Here is a 25,133-nt window from a genome sequence, read left to right as displayed (position 1 = left end):
AGAAAAACTTTGATGCCCGAGTGTGAGGCAACTGCTGGGGGAAGGAAGGAGCTTCTTCTAGTGGCCAATTATTTCATAATTGCCTCCTCCTCCGGTCTGCTGCACACACTTGGGATGCCCCAGTGCTGGGCGCTGTCGTGATACTCGGCTAGGTGATTAGAAAATAATGAGCCTCCTAGCATCATTGAGACCACGACTTTTATTCAGCGTGGCAATTCCCGGGCTCTTGTGCAATGCTCAAAGGCGTTCCCAGGCATCTCGTCCCGCTTTGCCGCCCGGCGCCGGGAGGACTTTCCCGAGATGCCCGGCACGCGGGTGCTGGCACCGCCGCCGTGCAGCCTCCCGACATCCCCAGCTTCTGGCAAGGTCGACTTGCGATTTCTAACCTTGAGCGCTTGCCACCGGCCAAGGCCTCAACAACGGAGGCCTGCCGTCGCCTGTGGGAATTTGAATATCCCATCTGTCTCTAGCTCTCTCCCGGTGAGGAAAGGTTTGACTGTCAAATATTCTCACCCGGATCTTCTTGACCAAACAGATGTCTTTTTCAGACTTGTCCACGTTCAGTGTCATAAGCTAAATATTTGCCCGTAGTTTGTAAACTGGCTAAGAATGAAATAGTTCCTGTTGCTACAAGTTATTAAAACGTAGTATTAGCTGTTGAAATTAAGTACCTGAGAAACTAGCATAAGGTTGTTTTTTGTTTTTTGTTTTTTTAACTGAGGCAGCTTTGTGACAGGCTCTGCTCCTCATTAAATTAAATGTTAATAAAAGTGACTCTGTCATGGGTGAAATATCATTAAAAGCCACAAATGGGCTTGTGTCATTTGTAGATTCAAAAAAAATGCTAAGCGTTAACTGAAAATGGTCTGGCAAGAGGGCTCTGAGAGGTAGAAAGATGCTTTTTCAGCAGCTCAGTTAAATCCGTCTCCTCTCCCCTTCCCCAATAAAATTAGCATGAACCAGACATTGTTTTGCTCTCTGTGGCAGTTGCTGAGAATTCACAAAAGGAAATTCTAGATTGTAATTTAGCTTGGCCTCAGGTAATATGTTAAATACACTTGGGATACATATAATCTAAGATTTTAGTTTGTACAAAGCTATTTTTTCCTCCAGTGTTTAAACAATACTGCTTTTAATGAAGAAATCTGGCTTTATTAAAAGCCAGATCTGTGACTTACAACTCTTTCTGCATATCTGCTCTCAATCAAGAGAAAAGAGTTTAATTTTTGTAGCTTTGTTCGCTTTGCATATGTTAAACTGATGCAACATGCACCCAGGGCATCACTTCAGAGACGGTTTGTTCCAAAAATATGTGCTCCTCGCTTAAATACCAGATGTAGGTGAAGTTAGATTTAAACAAAAACCCAGCAACAATGAAAAATTAAAGCGATCATATCATGCCTCTAAAAAATGCGTTCATATTTTTAAGAATAGTTAGGCACTTGTTTTTTCAGAAGTTCTCCTGTTTTGATTTGGAAATGCAGAGCGATAGAGTCTTATCGCTTTTGTTTTGAAGACCGGCTCCTGTTTACTTCTCTTCTGGAGTCTGTAAAAAAGGGATATAGTCGATCAAAGTTAATGGAGCAGGAGGATTCAAATTGAAGATATGCTTCTTTGAGAGCCTTGCTACTTCTGAAAACAAGACGGGCACATTTCTCTGAAAAAAACAGAGCCTGCTAAGTTCCCAAACAGCATTACTCACTGTCTGAAACTGTAACTTGTGTGAAAGAGTCAGGCCTGATAATTTCTTTTGGAAAACTGGTATGAATTTTGAAGTAAAAACATAAGAACAAAGGAAATAGTTTTTGAGTAGAGTCAGTCTTAAGTTAGCCTTTGACCGTTTGATACATTCCACGCTGAAAAGGAAGTTGAAGGGGGGAAAAAAAAAATTGAAAAAAAAAAAAAATCAAGGAGGATACTGGTAATGTTTTCCACATTTGAATTTTAATACATGAAACAGGCTATAAAACTTTGGCCAGCTGCAGTAAATAAAGTAGCAGTGGGAGGTATGGACCGGAAACTTGTACAGAATGTGCTGGTGGAAGTCTCCGTGCCCACGGTACACCTTCGCGCGCTGCCTTGGGCCGCCGAGCACGCCGGAGACGCTCGAGAGCGGGGCCGGAGCCGGGGCCGCTTTCCCGCAGCTCTGCCGTGTGGACTGTTCGCCACCGCTCGCTGTTACACAACAGATGTGCAACTTTTTTTTTCCCCAGACGAAAATAACACAAAGATGGGTCAGATGCCGCTCGTCGCTGCTCTGCCGAAAATGTGAATTAAGTTCTCTGATTTGGGTGGAATTAGTCCAGATTTACAGCTGTGTAGCCAAGAGCAAAATTTTATTCACTGCATGAGCTGTTTTCTATAGCAAGCTTTCTTATAAGGGGCTTCTTGTTTTACGTTGTCACTCTTCTATTAATGGCCCAATAAGGAGAGCACTTCAGCGTTTACTGGTTTTTAGCAGGCCCCTGGAATTTGCTGATGCCCTTGTTTCTAATTTCTCCTTCGATATTAGCAAACCAATGCACATTAATTCCCACCATTTACAAATATGGTATATTTGATGCCAGCTTAGCAACAAATGGGTTGAGCAGTGGAAGTCTGGAACAAACCTCAGCTCCCCTGTGCGCGTCTCCTCCGCGTTGGAAGTGGCAGGACTGCTCCCTGGGGACAGGCTCGGGCACCCGCATCCCGGCCTCCGGCGCGGGGCGATCTCCTCGGCCCGGTCCGCTTCCCGTGGTGACCGGCCAGGCTGGAGGAAGGGCACAAGGCTCTGACCAAATCGGGGAGCCACAGGCTCGAGTTTCCCACCCCAAGACCTCGATTCTCCCAAGCACATGTGCGCTTAACTTTATTACCAAGCGTAGTCCCACTGGGACTATTCCTGACATTGAATTTAAGCACATGCGTAAGTATTTGCTGGGCTGAAAACATCATAATTAAAATGTAGGTAGCCTCCATATGCTGAACTTGTAGCGCAAACGCAAAGCAACCCTGTACACCCATAAAGAAACTTCTGTGAGCTGGCTGTGAAGATTCAGGAATGGCTTAGCAATAAGGATGATGTAGCTTTTGTTCTCAAAGCTGCTCATAATATTTCTGTGTCTGGAATGGCCTTTGGGACAGAAGCTAACACGTTGCATGTCCAGATAGAAACTTCAGGGTTAGGGTCATTTCGTTGTACCTTCCCATCTCCCTCTCTCAAGGGCATGAGCTAAGCTTATGTTTTCAGCTTTAACTGTGAATTTCCTGACTTTCAGTAGTTCCTGTTGTTTCAGAGGTTATGTAGATTGTGGGGATTTTATTGTAACTTTTTAAATTAAATTGTCGAAAACAGCATGTGAATGCCAACTTTTGCACAGAAGTCTTAGAAGACACATGTTCCTTTTGTAGCAGTGCGTGGAGGGATTGATCAAAATCATTATAAAACACAGACTGGTAAGCGTTATTTTTAAGATAGTGCTTAGAAGTCCATCAGCTTGTCTGCATGCTTCACATGAGGGCCCACAGGAAGAGAGCATGTTCGTGTATATTTTTTTTACATCCACATTAAATTAACTTATGGAATTTTCCACCCCTAGGAATTAAAGTAGCAGCTCATGAAGTAATTCAGTTATGTCATTCAAACATAAACAAAAAGAGTCAAGCAACTTGGCATTATTTAAAAGACAAAATTTGGCTTTTGCTATTCTTTCTTATTATCTTTTTCTCTTCTTAATTTTTATCGCAGTTGTAGCTTTTGCATCTGTTGTTTGTTTTGTTTGCCTGTGGTTTTTAGTTAACAGGTATAATATAAATTGAAAAGAAAAAAACTGGACAAAATGAGCTTCCTGGGATGAAATCTAACATAACAAGCACCAGTGTAAGATTTTTATATGGCACCGTTTTCTGCCTGATTGGTTGACATTCCTGATGCCAGGCAATTACAGCCTGTATCATGTTTTTAAATGATTTTGAGGCTGTAAAGTTCATTTTGGCCAGGAGAGAAACCATTGACCAGTCTTTAAATGACACCTCTTTTGGAAAACATTGTCCCCGCACAAAGCCTTCATTCATCTTTAGCTAGTTAATTAGGCACGTTGTTAAAACGGTAGTATTTGGTTTCCAGGTTTCAGTCGGGGGCTTGCTCGCTGCCGGCGCGGGGCAGCTCCGGGCAGCGGCCCGCCGAGCTGCCCCGCGTCGCGTTGCCCTGCCGTCCAGATGAGAAACAGCTGGCTTTTGTTTAAAAAGCTGTTTGGGGAACTGTCTGGATGTCGAGGTGGGGAGCTGAGGTCGCCGTTCAAGCAGGTGCTCGGGAACAAGGGGGGACGAACGCGGCGGAGGGCGCTCGGAGCCCCGTCAGCTTTGGGGTGATATCGCCGTTCGTCCGGAGTACGGTACCAAAACGGGATGAAACGGCCAAGCTGGCCGACTGCTTTGCAGCACGGTCCCTCACGAGCAGCTAAATGAGGAAGAGTTAATATTCCTAATCCTGTACTTTAGAACCCTTTATATCGCCGGATTTAGGCAATACTTAAACGAATAATCATCTCTGTTGGAAAGAAATCATAAGGATTATTTCACTGACTTCACTTCGCCGGCCATGGCAACCCACTTCTCTCCATAATAGGTCGCGACTGGTTGATTTCCCTTAAAATACTTCCATTATCTCACATAGCGTGAAAGAAATGCCATTTAAGCGTGGAAGAGCAGAGCAGCGAGCGAAGGCTCGCTGGGTCCGTGCAGGGGAACGCCGCCGCCGCGCGCGCTGCCTCTATTCATAGGATCAGCACCTAAATGAGCCTGAAAGCAGCGGAGAGCTGAAACACGCCGAATCTCTGAAGCGCCGGGCACTTGGGGTAGCTAGCGCGAGGCGGAAGAAAGGGAACGCGCCTCCTCTCTGCCGAACGCCGATTATTAACAGCTGTCTGTCCAGCCGGGAACAGAGATTAACCTTGTAATTTTTGCAGCACTGGAAGAAAATTTGTTTGGGAAGTTGGCTCTTCGCATCGAGTGAACGTTTAATGCCAAATAAAACTTCCTTTTGCAGCGCTCGTGCGCTAGAGCTGAGTGATGCCGTGATCGCCTCCGAAACGCTGGACTGCCCAAACCTGCTCCCGTAGAGCAGAACAGAAAGCGCACAGAGAAGCGCGTGGAGCGCTGCCATGCGGCGCGCTCTCGTACGGTTCCTGACTTGAAAGCCGCTGTTTAGCCAGCATCCCTGCCTCTGCTTAAGACGTGGCACTTTTTTTTTTCTCTCGTTCCTTCTTCTCTTTTAATACTGAAGTTCAGCTTTGCCACTTTCAGCTGCATTTAAATGGCTTTTGCATACAACTGGCTCGCAAAATGCCTTTTCTTCAGATATTTGGAGAGCTGCTTAGTACTCAGCACTACTTTTTTCTGTAGGAAAAAAATTGAACTTTGCTTTTTTCCTGATTTAATGCCACTCTTAATGTCTTTTTTTTTTTTTATTAAATCCTTTCTTTTGCTTTTGATCTTATTTATAGCTGAGCCACCGGTCATATGGAAACTATTATTGTATAGCATGGAGATGAAAGACTTCAGTGCAGTTAAAGAAGAGTGAATAATTTGGACGAATAATACACACATACAGTGAGAGACCATTTGTTTCAAAGTGCCCTGTGCTGTTCCCTTTTTAATATAGCAGTAGAGGTTTATAAGGGCTTTGCACAAATCTGCTTTCTGTCAGACTTATAAATTTTGACAATATTGAACACATGTTAACATGCATCACCTTACAACTTTCCTGCCTCATGTTTTTATTTATCTAATTGGATAACACAAGGTCATCATTTTTAAAAGTACAAAGCATGTTGCTTGTTGCATTTGTTCCTTATATTAGCAAGTTAGGAATAATCTCTTCCTAACCATAGCTGGAAATGGCTATCCAGAGAGCATTTGACAGTAGTTGTTAGTTTTTCCTTTTTAATCTTTGTGTTTAGAAAGTTAATGATTTGTATGAAGGCTGCCTCTGAGTATGAGAAGAGTTAAATGTAGGGGAAGGAGCGCAACGCTCATACCTTCATAGGAAACCTTTCCCCGGTTTTTACAGCCTATGTCTGCTCCTTACAATTCACGGACTTCAAATGCCCATCTGTGAGCAATAAAAGAAATATTTGTATGGCCATTTCTTACCACTTCTCAAGATTCACTTCTGGGTCAGATAGTGGGCTTTCTCGCTTTGGAGAATAATAGGTTCTGTCTTCATAGCCATGGCGAAGATATATAGAGATAATTCAAGAAGATCCAAAATTAAATGCAGCACTTTGAGGCTGCCGGGTATAATTGATATTTCATGGGGAGATCACAATTCAAAGACACCAAAACAGTTTTCTTTGTCAATCGGTATCTAATTACCGTGCAGACGCATCAACTTTTCTCTTTATGTTTACTGAAAAAACAAGTATCTCCCTCATCTACCTGCGTTCACATGAGGGCCTGTGTGCCCTCTGGCACGCACAAGCGGACAATCCGGTGCAGATAAGGGATCTCCTTTCCCTGGGGTCCTGCTCCCTGGGGTTTGGCTTCCCACTAATACCTGCTGGTTTAGGCAGCTTCTTTTTTGAGAGGAGTATTTGGAGAGAAGTGTTTTACTGCTCAGGAGGCGATTTGTACGTATACAACAGGGAGCTGGGGAAACTGTCCTTTTGCAGAAAAATACTTCAATTATTCTGTAAAAAAAAAAAAAAAAGGTGAAGTTAGTCTGTCAGGTGCCATTTCCAGGGGCTGCCCCATCATCCACTTTCAAAAATTCTAACTTTACCGCGCATTTGTGTTTGAAATAATTGAAGAGTAGCTTAGGCTGGCAGCCCGCTCTGGAGGCATTTATCTTTGGAAATAATAAGAATTAAATAACTGCCAGACTAAGCGCTATACATTTTGACATTTTTGAGAAAAGGATCGTAAAGACAGCAGAATAGTTAGTTTTTCAAAAAGGAAGAAAAACCCCTTACACTTCTTGGAAGCAGGCTGAAACTATGAGTGGATTTTTGCTCGCTCTTGGTAGCTGCAGGATGGAAGTGGGGGCATTTTGTCATCAGATTTAAAGAGGACCCGGTTCAAACCGAGCGGGTGCCTGCTTAACACCCGTCATGTGCGATGGCCCGGTGATGTGTGCCGCTCTGCGCTGCGAATGCCAAGTATGGATTTTAAGACACCCTTTCCGTTGTCGCGTTCTGATTTGAGGATGCGAGTGATGATTGGTAACGTCAGACGCATTCCCATTCCTCATCCCTTTAACAAGAACTAAAATATCCCTCTATTTGCTAAGTAGAAATATTCAAGTTTACCATACGCCAGCACGGTTTTCTACTGTAAATGAGCTAAAATGGAAATGGAGAAGTGTCATGTACCTTCACGTGCTTCCGTGGAACGGGTAGGTCTTCTGAGAGGTTTGGTTACTTCACAAAATGCAGTCGTTCTCCGCTTCATGCTCCTTATGGAATATGCTTCTGAAAATCTTAGCGTCTTTTGTATGTCTGTATTAATTACAGATACGCATCTGTCATATGAAATGCTGAATATTTGAGGATTAATTTTGAGGCAATTTTTTGAAACAACTTCCCATCCATGATGAATAGGTAGATAATCTGAAATATAATATATAGATAACATATAGATAATCTGAAATACATACAAATTAGCATAACCTGAAAAGCCTCACATTTATACCGAATACCTGTTACTGTATGTACAAACTAAAATGCAATGTTAGGAGAAGACAAGGTCTAGCCTTCTTCCCACTCCCACAGTTTTTAAAATGCCATAAAAGATTAACGCAAATGCAAATTCGAACACTGGCCAGGTTTTCATGCTGCCTGCCAACCTAGTATGGAAACGCCTCCAAAGAGACCTACACTAAAAAGTCCCGTGGACTGACCTTGATCATTACTTGCTCCCTGTCGGTGGGATCATCCTACTCAGTAGCTGTATTTTTTTTTTGCCTTCCAGAAGCTTCTTTAACTTTTAAGAGCCAGAATAGCCCAAGATTAGGGCTTCTCACGGTTTTTTCCTTTGACTGAATTATTTCAAGCGCACGGTACATTGCATATGAGCATGTACATGTGTGCCTGCCCCTGTACCTGTGTGTGGGAGATTATGATTTCAAAGAGGGGGTAACTCAGAGAAGCACACCTCAACTTTAGGGCCCGTCTGTACCTCCAGTGCATGTTCTGCGGGTTGTTGTTTTGTTGTTTTTTTCCTCTCCGATCTGCTGAGTGTTGCAGTGGGGGGCTGTTTAAAGAGATGGAAATAAATAAAATATTAATAGACCTTCAAAGTGAGCTTGAATCTCTAAAGATAAGTATTATTTATAGATCTACACTCCTGGGCTAGGGGGAATGATTCATATCTTTGCTCTACCTCCAGGCAAAACTGATGTTTATATAATAGACAAAACGTCGGCACTGCTTGCTGGTTAGGGAGGAGCAGAAAATACGGCATTTTTGTATCTTCTGTTATCGTTTGCAAGCGCTTCCCAGCCCTTCCAAGTGGGGCTGATGGTACCGGGGTTCGCTCTGGGCTCACTGGATGTTTGCGTGGTCGCGCGTAGCGGTGGCCTGGTGGAGGAGGTTGTAGCCCTTGGTCCCCTCACCGCGGCAGTGACAGGTGGTGTGTTGGCATACAGCTCATCAGACTGAGCACCAGGAGACTGCAGTGCTTCTCGTGGGTGTGTTCGGCTTAATTTTGCTTCTTCCACTGCTGCAATGAAATTTCAGTCTGTTGACATAAATGCTTAGAATAACCAGGTTGTCTTCTTCTTGAGAAGATCAGACTAACACCAGGGCCTTGTCTGGCTCCGTGTCTCCCTCATAATACCTGATAGCTCACATGGGGATTTTCAGCTGAGCTTGGCAGCATGGTGGTGGTCCTAAAGGTACTGAGCTCCTCGTAGTTTTGTGAAAACAGCCCATCATGTTTATAAGAGAAAAGAAAATGACCAGCCCATTTTAAGGCAACCTCTGAAGCCAAACTTACCATTAATAGCCGTTGTTTGCATATCCCCACAGGACAGGGCTGCGATATGGCCTCAAACAGGGCGAGACCTGAGTCGTAGCAGACACACAAAGCCCCAAGAAATCAACCTTCACGTGTCCTCCATTTATGGAACGACCTGGTATACATGCTAGGTTTGATCTTACCATATGTGTGAGCACACATACACACACACACATGCACACAAACAATAAAACTAAGTGATTTTGCTGCCTGAATCTTCTTGCAAGTGATCATAATTGTAGAAATTAATTACCTAGAAAAATAAGCTGTGGAGTGACAGTTGCATTATGGCATTTTTGTAGGAAGAGTTAGAAAGGTTCCATGTCTGGAGCAGAACGGTCTCCACTGCAGCACACACAGGACTGTGGGTGAAGCAAGTCCCCCAGCCTGAAGTTTGATTGCATCTGAGCAGAAACCCTTACTCCCACTCACTGAGAGGAAAAAACGTCTTGCTCAAAATAAACCACAGTGGATGGGAACCGGTCTTTCCGTAGTGTAAGAATGGTCATAGGACATACTTGTTCACTAAACAAACTTGAAACTGGCCATTTTACAGGAAAAAAAAGATAGTTACAAATCTCAACAAACATAATTTGTAATGTTTTAGGTTGTAGAAGAGGAAATATGGGTCGGTAGTTGTTATCATTCAGTTGTGATTGATTATCTTTCAGATCTCTTGAGAAACGTCAGGAAGAGAAGTGAGAGGAAAGTTTTTATTATTAGAACCAATATTAAAAATGTAGTTAAAATTTTATGTCAGTAGTATCATCTTTTTGGCATCTGAGTTCAACATTTCGGTTTAAAAATCTCGAAAATTACTAGCTTTCAGTTGTTTTTACCACCTCAGCTTTTGGGTAAGATGAAATAAGAGCGATGCGAACTCAGGCCAAATAACCCGGATATCCAAGCTGTCCATCTTCGAGCTGGGCCACCGAATGTGAGGCATCTTCTGTAGCCCTCTGTGGAGCTAGCTGGCCTCCCAAGCCCCCTGCGCAGTTGCAGGAGGTGGTAGGCGTCTCCTGAAACAGCTGGAGCAAGACGGGGTGTACCCAGTCCCCTTCCAGAGGGATCTGCCTGTCCTTCTGCATTAGTTCTGGAAGGAGCTCAGGGAGACGCACAGGAAAAAGGAAGGACTCGAGGTGAGATGTTATGTCTGTCAAAGTCCCTTTGGAACTTCCAGTTGCTCTCAGGAGTTCTGCTTGAGGAGTAGTCATTGTTTCCCGACCCAAAGTGGTATCATATGTTTTATTGTCTTCATCTACCTCAAAGTTTGAGTTTTCGTCTTCCATAGGTCTCAGAAAAATTTAGATCGGAAGGGACTTCTGGAGGTCACCTGGACCTCCTGCTCAACCCCTGCTCAAAGTGGGGCGGCTTTGAAGTCAGATCCAGCTTCGAAGTTAGATCAGGTTGCTCAGGGTCATATCCAGTTGAGCTGAACATCCCTGAGGGTGCAGAAGGAAAGCCTGATTCACTAATATTTTTTCTTTTGTAGGTGATGCTAAATAATACTTCCTCTCAGAAAAATGTCATCATGATTTTCATTACGTTTTATCATTTGAATCGTTGAGATTTAAGGAAGTAGAACTGCAGAACTCTAAACATCTCTCTTAAGAGCTATTCTTTCTTACAACCAAATAATGTTGATTCCAGTCTTTTCTTAGTATGTCATGTTTTTAAAATTATAGTGTCTCAACAAGGAGAGAGTTTTTGTCTCTCCTATTTTACACTTGCTTTTGGTTATTTGCATTTTGTCTAGTAGTAAAAGATTTTCTCAAGTTCCCTTTGGCAGGATTCCCTTTTATCTTTCTTACTGCGGTCTTGACTTGCTGTTAACAATTATACTATATTATCTTGTAAGTCTGATTAGAAACATTCCTCAATCTTTTTATCTGCACAAGTACTTATAATACTTATGGAGAATAAAGAGAGATTTACAGTTCTCTGCTGAGTTTATCGTCTATGGAAACACGCTTTACTTGAGTGTTACGGGAAATGTACACCTGAGAAAGTCCAGAACGAGCACTAAATTTTACATACAGACGTGCTGTATATATATACCACTCACAGCGCTGATCGTCAGTGAGTCGTGTCTTAAACGCAGAAACTCGAGGCGCAGCTCTTCGCGGTTCCCGTGCTATCCGCTCTAGATGTTTTTATATCAAAGCCTACCGCAACTTCTGACAGTTTGGCTCTTCAGATGCTTAACTCTTCTCCACAGTCTGTTTTATTTAATGAAGTAACAACCCCGATTCGTAAAGTGCGTCTAGGAGCGATGTACGTGGAAATGGCGGATGTCTTTCCGTTGTGTCCGCACTGTCAGCTGAGGTGACAGCATTACTGGAGTGTTTAATAAAACCTTTATTGGTGTATTACCCGGAGTCGTGGTGTTGGCAGGGCTGGTGCCCCTTCGGGTTTGGAGCTCTGTGGTTAATGAAATCCAGCGAGCGCTAATTTGGAAGGGGCTTCGAGCTTTGGAAAGGCAGGTGGCATTTTGTTGTGTTTGCACTGGGTAGGGGCTGTGTCACATACTGCTGTAGCTTCCACTGTCAGAGGCTTAGCCGGCATTACGGAGAAAAAATGGCAGGCCTGAGAGTCTTATCCCCCGAAATGAAAGTCGAATGCCAAATTGAAATTCCTGCAGGATTTCCGATAGCAATGGGGGAATTGAGAAGCCCACAATTAAGCATATGGGCATTAAGATAATTGTCAGATCTGTTGGCGGACATGATAGAAGACAGATGGGGACGAATCAGCGCGCTCCACTGCAGCACCCTGGGAGACAATTTGACGTTTTACCTGCCTGAGCTCCTCTGCCATATTTGTCACTAAGCGTGCGGCGCGGCATCTTCCCCAGCGCTCAGCGCTGGCGGGCGCTGGCAGCGCCGCGGTCCGTCTGCGCCCTCTAGTGCAGACCGGCGGGCAAGGAGCCGCGGCGGGGCCCGCGCTGCTCTCGCGGGGTCCCCTGCTCGCCGCGTCCCCCGCGCCAGCCGGGACGGACGGCCATCACCGCTGCCTCTCTCCCGCAGGTCGGCGCTCACCGCGAGGACGGCGTCAGCCTGCGCAGCAGCCACTCGCTCGTGCCAAACCAGGTCCCGGTCCCCCAGCTGCCCGTCCAGTCCGCCACCTCCCCGGACCTCAACCCGCCCCAGGATCCCTACAGGGGTGAGTAACAGGCGTCCCAGGACAGAGCCTGATGGAGGCTTTTTGATAATCCTGCTCACCTTTCAGAAACACTCCAGTTATTAGAGGTGTACGAGAGCCTTATCTCTGGGCAGTGAGGTCTGATACCAAGATTAACTGCAAGCAGCCAATTAAGAACGTGGCAAGCATTGTAGGATGCCCGTCAGGAAGGTGCAAGTTTCAGGGGAAACCCAAGCACACAGCTAATCTTCACCAGCTTTGCAGCTCGATGTGTGAGAGGGTCAACACCAGACTGTCCTTGGTTCACAGACGCCCTGCGCTTTTGTAGCCCACATCATAGATTCGTACACATACCTGCAGTGTTTCAACATAGGTCTGGCGCTATCTGAACCTAGAAGCCATCTAGGGTTTATCTTTATTCCTAGAGTCTGATAAACGCCAGTTAAAATGTGGAAGAACGAATCCCAAAGTTCTGTTACACAAGGTCTTGCTCATTCTTTGCAGCTAAGGTACTTTGATTATTTTATGGCAATGACATATTAGAGATTTTTTTTAAGATGAAGGGAAAGTTATCCAGTGATTGAAAAAAAGGACTAGCAGCTAGGCATCCCATGTCATCCTGCACAGTCATCTACCAGCTAGAAACGTGCGGCTGGAGGAGATCACAAGCTCTCTGTCAGTTTTGTAAAATGCCGATAATCTTGTCAGCTAACAGGTAGTGAATGTGCAGAGCTCTTTCAGATGTAGGAATGAAATTTGCTGTAGAAGTTCAAAGTCTTTCTTTCTTCCTAAATTCCTGCATGCAGAAAAAGCTGAGGATAATGGTTAATACACGCACTGGGTCCTCAAGTCAGAACACAAGATGTGTGGTTTCTGTGATTATGGTTTTCAGTGCAGTTTAGCTGATGTTCTGTAGACAGTGAGCCATCATCTCTTCCAAAAGACCGTAGAGGAGAATTAAACCTCAAAGCCGCAGCTGAGAACTGCTTTCAGCAGCTGCGTCCTCTGCACTTCCTTCTGTGGCCGTCGGTGGGGCCTGTGCTGCTGAGAGCTGCAGGCAGCGGCACAGGCCCTCCTTTGGGCACCGTTAGCAGAGGACATAGACCCCAGTCGTGCACGCTTTTCGCTGCAGCGTTGCCTTACAGGTCACCCGTGTGTTTTCTCCCTAGGCATGCCAACCGGACTGCAAGGGCAGAGCGTCTCTTCAGGTAGCTCCGAAATCAAGTCTGATGACGAGGGAGACGAAAACCTCCAGGACACAAAATCTTCTGAGGACAAGAAACTAGAGGATGACAAGAAGGATATCAAATCAATTACTAGGTCAAGATCTAGGTAACAGTATATAATAGTGTCGCTTCATTTAATTCCTTTACTGGATTTCGATGAAGTGAACAGAACAGGAAGAAACGATGAGTTTTTTCCTGGCAGGTAAAACCACAGCCTAAGTGGAACATAACAATTATTCTGGCAGTGCTAAGTACATTTCTGGTACTTGTACTCCAGGACTTCCTCAAATTTGCACAATTCACAAATTTGGACACTGAGCAAGTTCTCCACAATCTACAAAGAAATTGCATTACACTAAAATGGATTTATTAGGCTGTTATTCCTCTCTGCCTATGCTTGCAAATTGGAATACAGTATATATTTCCAGCTTTTCAAAACGTGGCTAAGAGTTGATCGCGTCTACACCTGAACTAACAAACTGTATTCTTTTCTTTTGCCTTTGAAATAAATTTGTTATAACCGATTCTCAATTTCTGTAAATGTCTAGAGTTCCTAGGACCAATTGGAGGATTTAGTGGCCTTGTTACAGCAGCTAAGGATTTGGCCCCTTCTGTATCTTCTAGAAGAAGATGGGCCTTCTATTGTATTCAAGTCCTAGGAATGCAGTAGATTTCTCTCTTCCTTGGAGACGGTGGTGGTTATGAAATGCATGAATGTATTTGGACTGCCAGTGGGACAAAGTTTGTTCTGCATATTGTAACTTTTTAGAAAGTATTAGTGAAGTCATAGTAGTTGGATTTTATCATATCCTTGGTGGACTCATATCCTTGGTGAACCTGAGTGATGTCCATGGACACCGCAAACATTAACCACTGGAACAAAGGACAGGCTTTTCTTCTGTCCTGTTTGGCCTGAATTTCACCTCTCTGACCTGAGTTTCACCTTAGGACCTGAGGTGCAGCTCAGGAGTACAGATACCTTTCATCCTCAGCTGAGTCCCAAGCTACATGACAAAAATGCCGAGAAAGCTGAAATTGAAAGGCACAATCCTGCTTTGTTTTCTGGGGTGTTTTTAAAACCTAAATGGAAATTTAATTCCGCCTTTTCTCCTTCCACCCCTGGTTCTCTATATGAAAACAGAGACGAGATAAGAAACATCTGAGTTGTGCTGTGCAGACATTTTCCTCCAGAGAAAGGGCTGAGACTTTGGAACTCACAGGCCTGCACTCACTGATTTTTAAAACGTTAATTACATTCATGTCTCTTACGATTGGAGAAAGTATATGACACTTGAGATTGTTTCTCAATAAAGGTGTTGAAATAGCCATATGTATAAGTGAGGCTTTCATGCCCATGTATGATATGGTAAAAAGAAAGCACCTTTACGCTGATGTAGGCCGATCATAGTTCTAGTTAATTTAACAAATATGGTCTCACTTGTGCATATTTATGTGTGCTTTGAAGCTTTATAGGCTAACGTTTTTGCTTTTAACATGCTTGCAGCTTTAAAAGGTTACTCCTGATATTTAGTTATACGTTTACGTTCATGTTGTTAGGGCTACTGAAAATTTATTACTGTATTTGCATAACCAATTCAAATTATATAGTGCCAGTGACTCACTAATATGTTAATATGTTTTCAATTTGAAATCATCACTTTGTCTGGATAGAAAGCAGTTTTGCTGCAGAAAAGATGCGGAAGTTAACTGTAGGGCTCTCTGCAGCCATAAATTACTTCTGTGGCTCTTAGCCCACGGACACTTTCGCTGCCCCATGCTCGGTGTCACAGGGAGGATGCTTCCTAGAGCAGCCTTGGTGGCTTTCCATGGCCATCTCCGCAGAGAGTAATGGGTCCCCTCACCCTCACAGTCCTAAGGATGGAGAATGTTTGTTCTAAAACTGGTATGATAGCCTGCTAAAGGTGACATACGTAAATACATGGCTGTCTTCCTGGCTTAGAAACTTAATCCCAGCATCCCTGCATCCCTGCATCCCTGAGATTTGCCTGCTAACATACTTAATAGAAGAAGGCAAAACAGCAGTGATAAAAGCATAAAGCTCATGGGTCTCCAGAGGTAGCCCACAGACAACAAAGATGGTGGGAAAACTGCTACTAGCCACCAGTGCGCTCTTTGGGATGGAGGGTAAACATAGCTGTAGGTTGCTGCATGATCCTGTTGTGCTCCAGTCTTGTAGCTGTATGAGAGCCTTTACATGAGCACTACAGCTTCCTTATATTTTAGTATTTTCATTTTGACCTCACTCGCAGTCCTTGTCTGTGTCACCTGGGATAGTCTTCTGAGTCCTCCTTTACCCAAAGGACCATATATAATAGCCATAGAATTTCAGCTGAATAGATCTCCTAGTCACAGTTTTTCTATTTGTTAGAGAAGAATATTGACTATTAGAAGTGTCTGGAATGCTCTTGGTTTTAATTTAGAGTGGACATGCTCCATCGTTGTTCAGAACAATGTGGAATTCAGAGAATATGTCATGACATACTTGTTGTGATTAAAATTTTGCAGCATTGGCCATGGAAAAATATTTAATGGGAAAAAATGTACATTTTGGCTTCTTTTAAATATCAGAAGTCAGGCTGTCCTGCCTTGCAGATTGTAAAGGTTCATTAGAAACCAAGGAGTTTTACTCAGTGTAAAATTTAAGGGGAGTGAGTTTTACACAGAGGTTTGGCGGAAGAAAAGCAGCAAGCTATAATTACTCAGAAGGTATCTGTTCATGAATTGCAGCTGTACTTTTGGGTGAAGTCTGTTTGAAATCTTTGCATCACTTATTTTCCAGATCATTAGAAAATGATGTATTCCTTTTGTCTCTCAGCAATAACGATGACGAAGACCTGACACCTGAGCAGAAGGCCGAGAGAGAAAAGGAGAGGAGAATGGCCAACAACGCTCGCGAGCGCCTGCGCGTGCGCGACATCAACGAGGCTTTCAAGGAGTTGGGCCGGATGGTGCAACTCCATCTGAAGAGCGACAAGCCCCAGACCAAGCTCCTGATTTTACACCAGGCTGTAGCTGTCATCCTCAGCTTAGAGCAGCAAGTCAGAGGTCAGTGTGCCAGCGGCGCTCCTTAAATTCCTCCTGGTTTTCATTCATGCAAAACACACGTTTGTGAATTTGGGAAAGCCTGGCCAATGCCACCCGACGCCAAGGAGGGAGGCAAGCCCTAACCTCTCCCACTGGAAGGTAGCTGGGCACCTTGCCTGTGCTGGATGAAGGCAGCCAAGGGAGATGAGATCCCGTGGCTGTTGGAGATGAGTTTTTCCCAGCCCTTCCCGTACGGCTGGTCTGCTGTGTTAATCCATCGGTGTGGGGAGGGAGACAGGCGATGCTAACCCTTGGTGTCCGGGCTGCCCTCATGGTGTGTAAGGTGACGCCGGAGCTCTAAGTCGGGCTGAGCAGGGGTCTGAGAAACACATCCTCCTCCCCATGCAGATGCCTGCACCGTTGCACAGTTGCTGCTGGGGTGTTGGAGGGGTGAGGAGCCCAGTTTGCCTTAGACGCCGGCCAGGACACCAAGGTGCTCAGTTGTCACCATGCTGGGCAACCAATGCACGCTCAAAGGCAGTATCCATCTCAGAGACCCGACACGCTCACCGTGTTACGCGGAAGTGGGACAGGGCATGTCCTTGCTGGGTTTGAGCGCCCATGGTCACGGTGAGGTGCTTGTGTTCCTTCACAGCTCCACACTTCATATGTTGACATAGATCTTTGACACTGCCAATACATTTTACATTCTTCAGAAAGATCCAATTTCAATATTAAGCTTGGCTGCTCCTTAGCAAAGCACAAACATGAAGGTATTTGCAGAGCTTGTGCGTTGAGGTGCGCTTGCTGCATTTCAGCACTTGACCTGAGCAAGCTGTTTCCTCAGTTCCAACCCTCTAAATTCCTGTGACGAGGCTGCAACAAGTAACTGATACATTAGCCATTTTTAATGCACGTGCAATGAACAGATCGGTTTGATGTAAAAATTTGAATATTTGAAATTGCCTTTTGCTCCCATTCAACAGAAAGAAATCTGAACCCTAAAGCAGCGTGTCTGAAAAGAAGGGAAGAAGAGAAAGTATCTTCAGATCCTCCTCCACTTTCCCTGGCGGGACCCCACCCTGGGATGGGAGATGCATCCAATCACATGGGACAGATGTAAAAAAGGCAAGTTGATTTCCAGAAGTATCCGGGTACTGGCAGCCTTCTCCCAAGCACCCAGTGGATTACAGTGAACTGAGACAAAGCTAGTGCATAGGACCTCCTCCTCCTCCTCGCAGTTCCTCGAAGCCAGGGCTGGGACCGAGCGTGAACTAAGTAGCTGTAAGAGGCCCCTCCCTTAACTGATTGGTTCCTGAGTCATTGGGCAGGCACGCTTGATTTCCAAGGCCACATTCAGATCATTTGTTTGAAGAGCATATAGTTATGTATGTTCGACTATCCTTGACTGATTTGACTTTTTTTTTCTTCTTTTCACAGGTCCAAGTTGCCACATTTCTTCATTTAAACAAGAGACCACTTCCTTAACAGCTGTATTATCTTAAACCCACATAAACACTTCTCCTTAACCCCTTTTTTGTAATATAAGACAAGTCTGAGTAGTTAAGAATCACAGACGCAAGAGATTTCAGCATTCCCGATATTAAAAACGAGAAAAAAAAAACAAAAAGTGCAACTTGAGGGACGACTCTCTTTAACATATCATTCAGAATGTTTAAAGCAGTATGTTACGAGCTGTAAATGCACAGCCTAGAGACTGAATGGCAATCTTCTCCACACTGTGGGACAATGCATTTGTGCCTAAACTTCTTTTGGAAAAAAAAATATAATTAATTTGTAAGTCTGAAAAAAAATATTTAATTTAAAATTGTAAACTTGCAATAATGAAAAAGTGTACTTCTGAAGAAAAAAAATGAGCGTTTTTGTTGGTGTGCTAGACAGCTAGTGTTTATACTTACTGGATATTAAAAGGGAAGCTTTGCTGCCCAGATATTTACAAAACCAGCAAACGTCCTAATGAAAACTGAAGTGATGACATTAGCCATTCCTTAGGGTAGGAGGAACAGATGGATCTTATAGACCTATGACAAATATATATATATAAATATATATATAAATATATATTAAAAATTTAGTGAATATGGTAAGCTTTTGTTCATTTGTTTCAGACTTTTTTGCTCCTGTAAAAAAATAGTACTGATTAACTTTTTTAAAAAGAAGATTTTACTGTAAATAAGGATTTTTTTGTCTTATTTCTGTCCCTCTCCCCTGTTTTTGTTATTGTAACCTGTAGTGCCAACTCTGTCTCTGGAGGGGTAGTGCAGGATGAAATGCTGACCCTGACGTTGCTTCTCATTCATAAATAAGTAGAGAGTTGTTTCTTCAGTCTTTTGGGAACACAGGACTTAAAAAGTCACATCATGTGTAGATACTACAGGCAACGTTACCGAGACTTGGCAAAACGAGTTTGTCCGAATCGTAATGTTGCTCTCGTTGACCCTTTTCTGGGATTTTCAGAGGTACAAGGTTAGAATGCTACAATGTTACCACTGTGCCTTCCAATGTTTATATCATCGGAAACATAACATAATCAAAGTGGCTGTGATTTAACAAACTGATTAAAGTGTTACCTATGTGTGTAGCCTAAATAGTGTGCAGTGAGGCGTTTCTGAATACATGGTCAGATTTGGGGGCGGGGGGAGGGAGGGGGAAATAAAAAAACATCAAGTGGGAAAATTGCAAGTAGTGTGACAGATTTGATCGACTTTTTTTTTTGTTGTTGTTGTTCTTCTCTTGTTTTTAAGTGGATTATTTAAGTGTAGACCACTTGCTGCCTCCTCCTTTCTTTGTGAAATGCCAATTTCAGTCATCATGCAGCATTACAACAAGCCTTATGAGTCCTAAAGCATTAAGTTGCACTTTCTTGAGGAGGGGTGGTAGTACAGTATTTCTCTGGCCAGTATGAATGAAGTTTTTACTTAACATATTTAATAGTAACATAGCTCAAACTATGGCACAGCAACTCATCTGATAACTAGCTTTGAAGTCTGGGCACAACTGAACCAACTTCCATAGTGAATCTTAATAATGATTGACTCTGGTGTACAGTACCATTAACAGATAGTGCTCCTAGTTAAGTATTTGTCAGCATCCTTTTGTCTCTAATTCCAGTTTCTATTTTTACAGCCACACAAACCTGGCATGTATTTTAAATAAAATCTCCCTGTTCAAGTAGATTTTCCACCTCTCAACACTGAATAAATGCCATAAATCCATCAAACGGTCTAAATGTTCCATCTGTTCTCCTGTTTTGCCAGTTATATAGTAATGAAAAATACATTTGTAAATTTTATGCAACAAATGGCAAACGTATCATTATTTTGAAATTGTGTATGTAAAAGTTATATTTTTACATGTAGACTCTTGTTATTATGTGTTTTAATACATTGTATCAGTTTTTTGTTTATAAAAATCTGTGTGGTTGAAAAAAAGTCTCATTTAAATGAAATAGTGAGATACGAGAATCTGAATTTTATGTTTGTTTCTGAAAACGTAAAGAACAAATATGATAGTTACCATGTGATCACCTTCTACATACCCATAAACATTTTGATTAGCTGTGTGCGTGCTGAAAACTGTAAATATGTTCAGTAGCGATAAAAATTTAAAATGTTTTGATTTGTTGATAAGTTTCTCAAATGTGGAGGTGGATTAAACCACTAGAAAAACACAAGAGAGGAGAATACACTAAGGTTTAATTCAGAGTTATAAATGCATATTACGTTTTAAATGCTGGACTTTTAACAGGCCTGGTTTATATGAAAATGGGTGTAATAAAAGATTAATTCCGCCCGATGTTAATGATAGCTAATGTTTCTGAGCGCTGGTATCCTCAGCAGGATAAAGGTTTCTGTTTATCAGTACCATATGTATTGTTACTGTGTATGGTATTAAGAGTAAAATGACAATGAACAAGCCATATTTTTTTTTTTCAGGAAATTTGTAACGCAGTGGATGATGCTCAGTTTATTTCTGTACAAGTGCACCACATGTTCGTTTTAGGGACCTGAAAGCAGCCCTTTGAGTCCTGGAGATTTTAAGAACCGTGCTTCTGATAAACAATGTAAAAAATTATAAGACCAACTTCATGTTTATTTAAAGCAATCTGTGGACAGAAAATAAATGGCAAGTTTAGTTTATGGAACGTGTAAGGACAAAAGCTTGTATTGTTTCGTTCGCATTCTGCTTTCACTTAAATTGGGTAGGCGCTCCAGTCTGGATCCAACGGCTCTGAAGTCCTTGGGCACCGTGAGAGGAGCAGATTGCACAGGGTGTTTCACATCTAGGCATAAAGCGCCTAGTTTCTGCGAGATAAACATTCATCCTTGCCGGATTTAAGAACTGAGGATCCTATTCTGTTTCCATTCTAGGTGAGGGAAGAGTTAAAAAAAAAAAGAAAAGCAAATGTGCTTGGTGCTTAATTTTTCCATTATTCCCCAAACCAGGTAAGGCGCGTGCATCCTGAGCTGGCTTTGTCCAAGGTAATTTAGCTGGTGATACTTAGTTGAAATAATGAAGGTTTTAGAAAGCTGCATTACGTGGTAATAAACCGGGCTAAGAAACTCTTTTAAGAAACAAATACTCAAAGAGCAGCTTTTTAAGAAACGATCCACCTCCACATTCAAGTAATTTATGAATATGCTGAATAGGGAATCTGTTCACCTAGAACTTTTTTACCATTTGTCTTCTGTGTAGCTGCAAGGAACACTAATGTTTATACAACTGTCAGTCCTACCAGTGATGCAACTTGTACTGATTCAGTCTTCCGATTTCTTTTTTTTTTTGGTTTTTTTTTTTGTCAGGGGTTGGGGGGAAAGGCGATGAAAACGGGCGGTCAGGGAGAGGAGGGTTTCATCTCTGTAGCCAATAGGCAGATACGGTCCGTGTCCGAAAGTGAACAATACAGTATATTGCCAGGAACGAAGAGATTTCAGCGGAAATAAGCACAAAAAAAAAAAAAATTAAATTAAAATAGAATAGAATAAAAAAAGAAAAAAGGAAAAAACCTCAAAGGAAAAAAAAAACAAAAAAAAGGGAAAAAGAAAAAATTAGTCCACTGGTTGACTGGAAAAAAAACCCTAAAAGGTGGAATATGATGAATTCCAACACAATGGGGCACCAGGGCCTTCGGGGGGGCCCTACCTTTTCGTTTTGTTTTCATTTTTGTTTGTTTTTTAAAAACATGTTCTTTCTCATGGGACTTGAAGTTGATTCATATTTGTGCAGTGCTGGTTTGACCATACTCATTTCAAGTATTATAGACTTATGTAATGGTGAAAATATATGAACTGTGGCCTTTTTCATTCTTGTTACTTGTGATGCAATTAAGTGAAGATAAGAAAAAAAAAAAGCAGAGATTTACCATGTATCAGTGCCTGGCTTTTTGTTATAAAGCTTCGTTTGTCTAGTGCTCTTTTTGCTATAAAATAGACTGTAGTACACCCTAGTAGGAAAAAAAAACTAAATTTAAAAATAAAAAATATATTTGGCTTATTTTTCACAGGAGCAATCCTTTTATACCATGAATATTACGGAAAAAAAAATTGTCAGATTCTGAATATTTCTTCTTTGTAGATTTTTGGAATCATTCTGAGTAAAAGTTTGTTACTTTATTTTACTATTTAAAAGATGTTATTTTACCATGTGTTATTGAGATGAAACTGTATGGTAGCTTTTTTTTTTTTTAGTTGTAGGTCGCAACGGGGAATTTTTGCGACTATACACATAGCTGCAGCAGTAAAAACAAAAAAAAAAAGTGGGAAAAAAATGAAAAAAGGGAAAAAGATTAAAAAAAAAAAAAAGATAAACAGTTACACCTTGTTTTCAATGTGTGGCTGAGTGCCTCGATTTTTTCATGTTTTTGGTGTATTTCTGATTTGTAGAAGTGTCCAAACAGGTTGTGTGCTGGAGTTCCTTCAAGAAGATGATTGCAAACAAACAACCACAGCTTGGTGTAGGCCATTACCTGTTTCTCATCTGTAGTTATTCGATGCCGTCATGTACATGACCGTTCTGTAGCAATAAATGTGCCATTTTTATAAACCGTTTCCGGCACTTCTTGTCTCCTTCGAGCCGGGGCGGCTCCTCGGACGCGCCCGTCTCCGGCGACGGCGGCCGCCGAGCTCCGGCCGAGCCTCGCGGGAGTTAAGCGCCGTAAACGGGCAGCATCGTTTCCGTGCTCATTGGCCTATAGGTTTTACTCCGTCCCGTAAGCAAAGCATCCGTGCGTCACCCCGAAAGGGGCTGAGCGGCCGCGCGGGAGCGGGACCGGGACCAGGTGCCACCTTGGATGGTCACGGGCGAGCAGAAGCAGCCCAACGCCGGCTCCCGCCGCCGCGCGTGGCTCTTGCAGAGCGGCCTTGGGTGGTTTTGTGGGGACGAACAGGGGCCCAGCTGCACCCCAGGTGCCCCTAAAACGCGTTGCAGATGGGCCCGCAGCGGTTCCTGACCCGAGGCGGTGTGTTCGGGCTGTCCGCCGTCACCCGAAGCGAGAAGGCCCATCGCTGGTGGCCGTCGGCAGCGAAACGCCGGGACTCGGGTTGCAGGCGACGCGTGCCTGACTTTCTTCGCAGGTTGACGAATGACACCGCCTTTAACGCTCCTCGTGCTTGAGAGGCAGAGGCTGGCTCCCTGGCCCTGCCCGCGGGAGGGCCCCCGCGCGGCTGGCCCGGCCGGCGCGGCCCGGCTGCGGGACGCGGCCCCGGCGGGACCAGCGCGGGCGCCGAGGGCTTTCAGCAGCAGCAGGACATTCATTTTGCAATTCATTTATGAGGTGCTTGGGCTCGTTTGTTTACTAATAAAGCAACGGGACTCCAAATTTCTTCTTTTTTTTAAAAAAAAAAAGAAGGAATAGAAGAGCTGAAGGGCGGAGGAACGGTTTTCATTCTTCTCTTTTCTCTATAGACGCAGTGTGGGTGAAGACTCATCCCGCAGCCCCTCCGGCGGACAACTCCGGGAAAGCTGGCTTGATCTCACATGCAATTATGCTGCAACTATATTGGCAGCCAATAAATAACAGCTCAAGCGTCTTAAGCTTGTAAATCTTGGAGGACGCAACGCCCTTCGCCCGCGCAGCTGGAGCCCCGACGAGGCACCCGGTGGCGGGTCACAGCAGAGCGCGCCGAGGGCGGCAGCCGGTTTCTCCGAGCCGGAGCAGACCCTGCGGGCTGTGCTGTCGGACCCCTGCCCGCCAGCTCCCCGGCAGCGACGTCCCCAGGGCCGCGGCCCCTTGGCTGTATCTAGCACCCAAAGCTGGAGCTGCTCGTGGCCTGCTGGGCCTTTCTCTCCAGCCTGGTCTGGTTTGGCTTTTGGTTTGGTTTTGGCTTTTTTCGCTCGCTTGCATTACTGCGAAAGGCTCTGGGGGAGCAGCCGTGCGCGTCTCTGGCCGCTGCCGTGAGCCCCCCGAGCGAGCGTCCCGGCCACAGCTCCGCGCCGGTGTTTCCCACCCGTCCGGGAAAAGATTCCTGTTGCTGCTCACTTATGACGAAGGGGGACTTTGGCTCTCGGGAGGCCGCTCGGCAAAGACTGACTGTGGCTGCGTGTGCCGGCCAGCGCCTCCCCGGCCAGCCTCGCAGCGGTGCGTTCGTGGGGATGGGGATGGGGACATGGGCTGGGATGGGGATAGGGATAGGGATAGGGATCGGGATAGGGATGGGGAAGGGGACAGGGACTAGGACAAGGATGGGGATGGGGGTGGAGATGAGGATGGGATTAGGGATAGGGATGGGGATGGGGATGGGGATGGGGATGGGGATGGGGATGGGGATAGGGATGGGGATGGGGATGGGGATGGGGATGGGGATGGGGATGGGGATGGAGATGGGGATGGAGATGGAGATGGAGATGGAGATGGAGATGGAGATGGAGATGGGGATGGAGATGGGGATGGGGATGGGGATGGGGATGGGGATGGGGATGGGGATGGGGATGGGGATGGGGATGGGGATGGAGATGGGGATGGGGATGGAGATGGGGATGGGGATGGGGATGGGGATGGAGATGGGGATGGGGATGGGGATGGAGATGGGGATGGAGATGGGGATGGAGATGGGGATGGGGATGGAGATGGGGATGGGGATGGAGATGGGGATGGAGATGGAGATGGGGATGGGGATGGGGATGGGGATGGGGATGGAGATGGGGATGGAGATGGAGATGGGGATGGAGATGGGGATGGGGATGGGGATGGGGATGGGGATGGGGATGGAGATGGAGATGGAGATGGAGATGGAGATGGAGATGGAGATGGAGATGGAGATGGAGATGGAGATGGAGATAGGGATGGGGATGGAGATGGGGATGGGGATGGGGATGGAGATGGAGATGGAGATGGAGATGGAGATGGAGATAGTGATAGGGATGGGGATGGGAACAGAGAAGGGGACAGGGATGGGGATAGGAATAGGGATGGGGACAGGGACTGGGGAAGAGATGGAGATGGGGGTGGGAGTGGGAATGGGGATAGGGATGGGGATGAAGATGGGAAGGGGATTGGGAAAGGGATGGGGATGGGGACAGTGGTGGCTCGGGGGTGACAGCAGCACCAGCAGTTGCTTCCCAGTCAGTGATGTTGTCTTGATCTCCGATCTGATTTTTTTAATTCCTTAACTTCACCCTGTCATTGCTGACTGTGCCCTCTCGGAATAACTTACAGAGCTTCTCCTGCTCCCTGCTAGCAATGAAGTTACTGGGTACAGCCAGGTCTAA

At 44.5% G+C, this 25,133-nt stretch overlaps 1 protein-coding gene across 50 annotated transcripts in view; it reads left to right on the top strand.

The window, feature by feature from the left end:
- Positions 1–18,269, top strand: part of LOC104138520 (transcription factor 4) — a 231,608-nt gene extending 213,339 nt beyond the window's left edge. For 26 of the 50 annotated variants that reach the window (XM_068924439.1, XM_068924438.1, XM_068924434.1 and 23 more), the window contains 5 exons: positions 12,021–12,156; positions 13,305–13,467; positions 16,198–16,427; positions 17,393–17,534; positions 17,847–18,269. In XM_068924439.1, the coding sequence (XP_068780540.1) occupies positions 12,021–12,156; positions 13,305–13,467; positions 16,198–16,427; positions 17,393–17,529 (666 nt within the window). In that variant the 3' untranslated portion in view covers positions 17,530–17,534; positions 17,847–18,269. The remainder of the gene's footprint in view (positions 1–12,020; positions 12,157–13,304; positions 13,468–16,197; positions 16,428–17,392; positions 17,535–17,846) is intronic. The other 24 variants (XM_068924442.1, XM_068924465.1, XM_068924448.1 and 21 more) reach the window with 3 other exon arrangements.
- The last annotated feature ends 6,864 nt before the right edge of the window (positions 18,270–25,133 follow it).

Source organism: Struthio camelus, chromosome W (assembly GCF_040807025.1).
Source record: "Struthio camelus isolate bStrCam1 chromosome W, bStrCam1.hap1, whole genome shotgun sequence".
Classification (NCBI taxonomy): Eukaryota; Metazoa; Chordata; class Aves; order Struthioniformes; family Struthionidae; genus Struthio; species Struthio camelus.
This window is presented reverse-complemented; position numbering and strand designations above follow the sequence as displayed.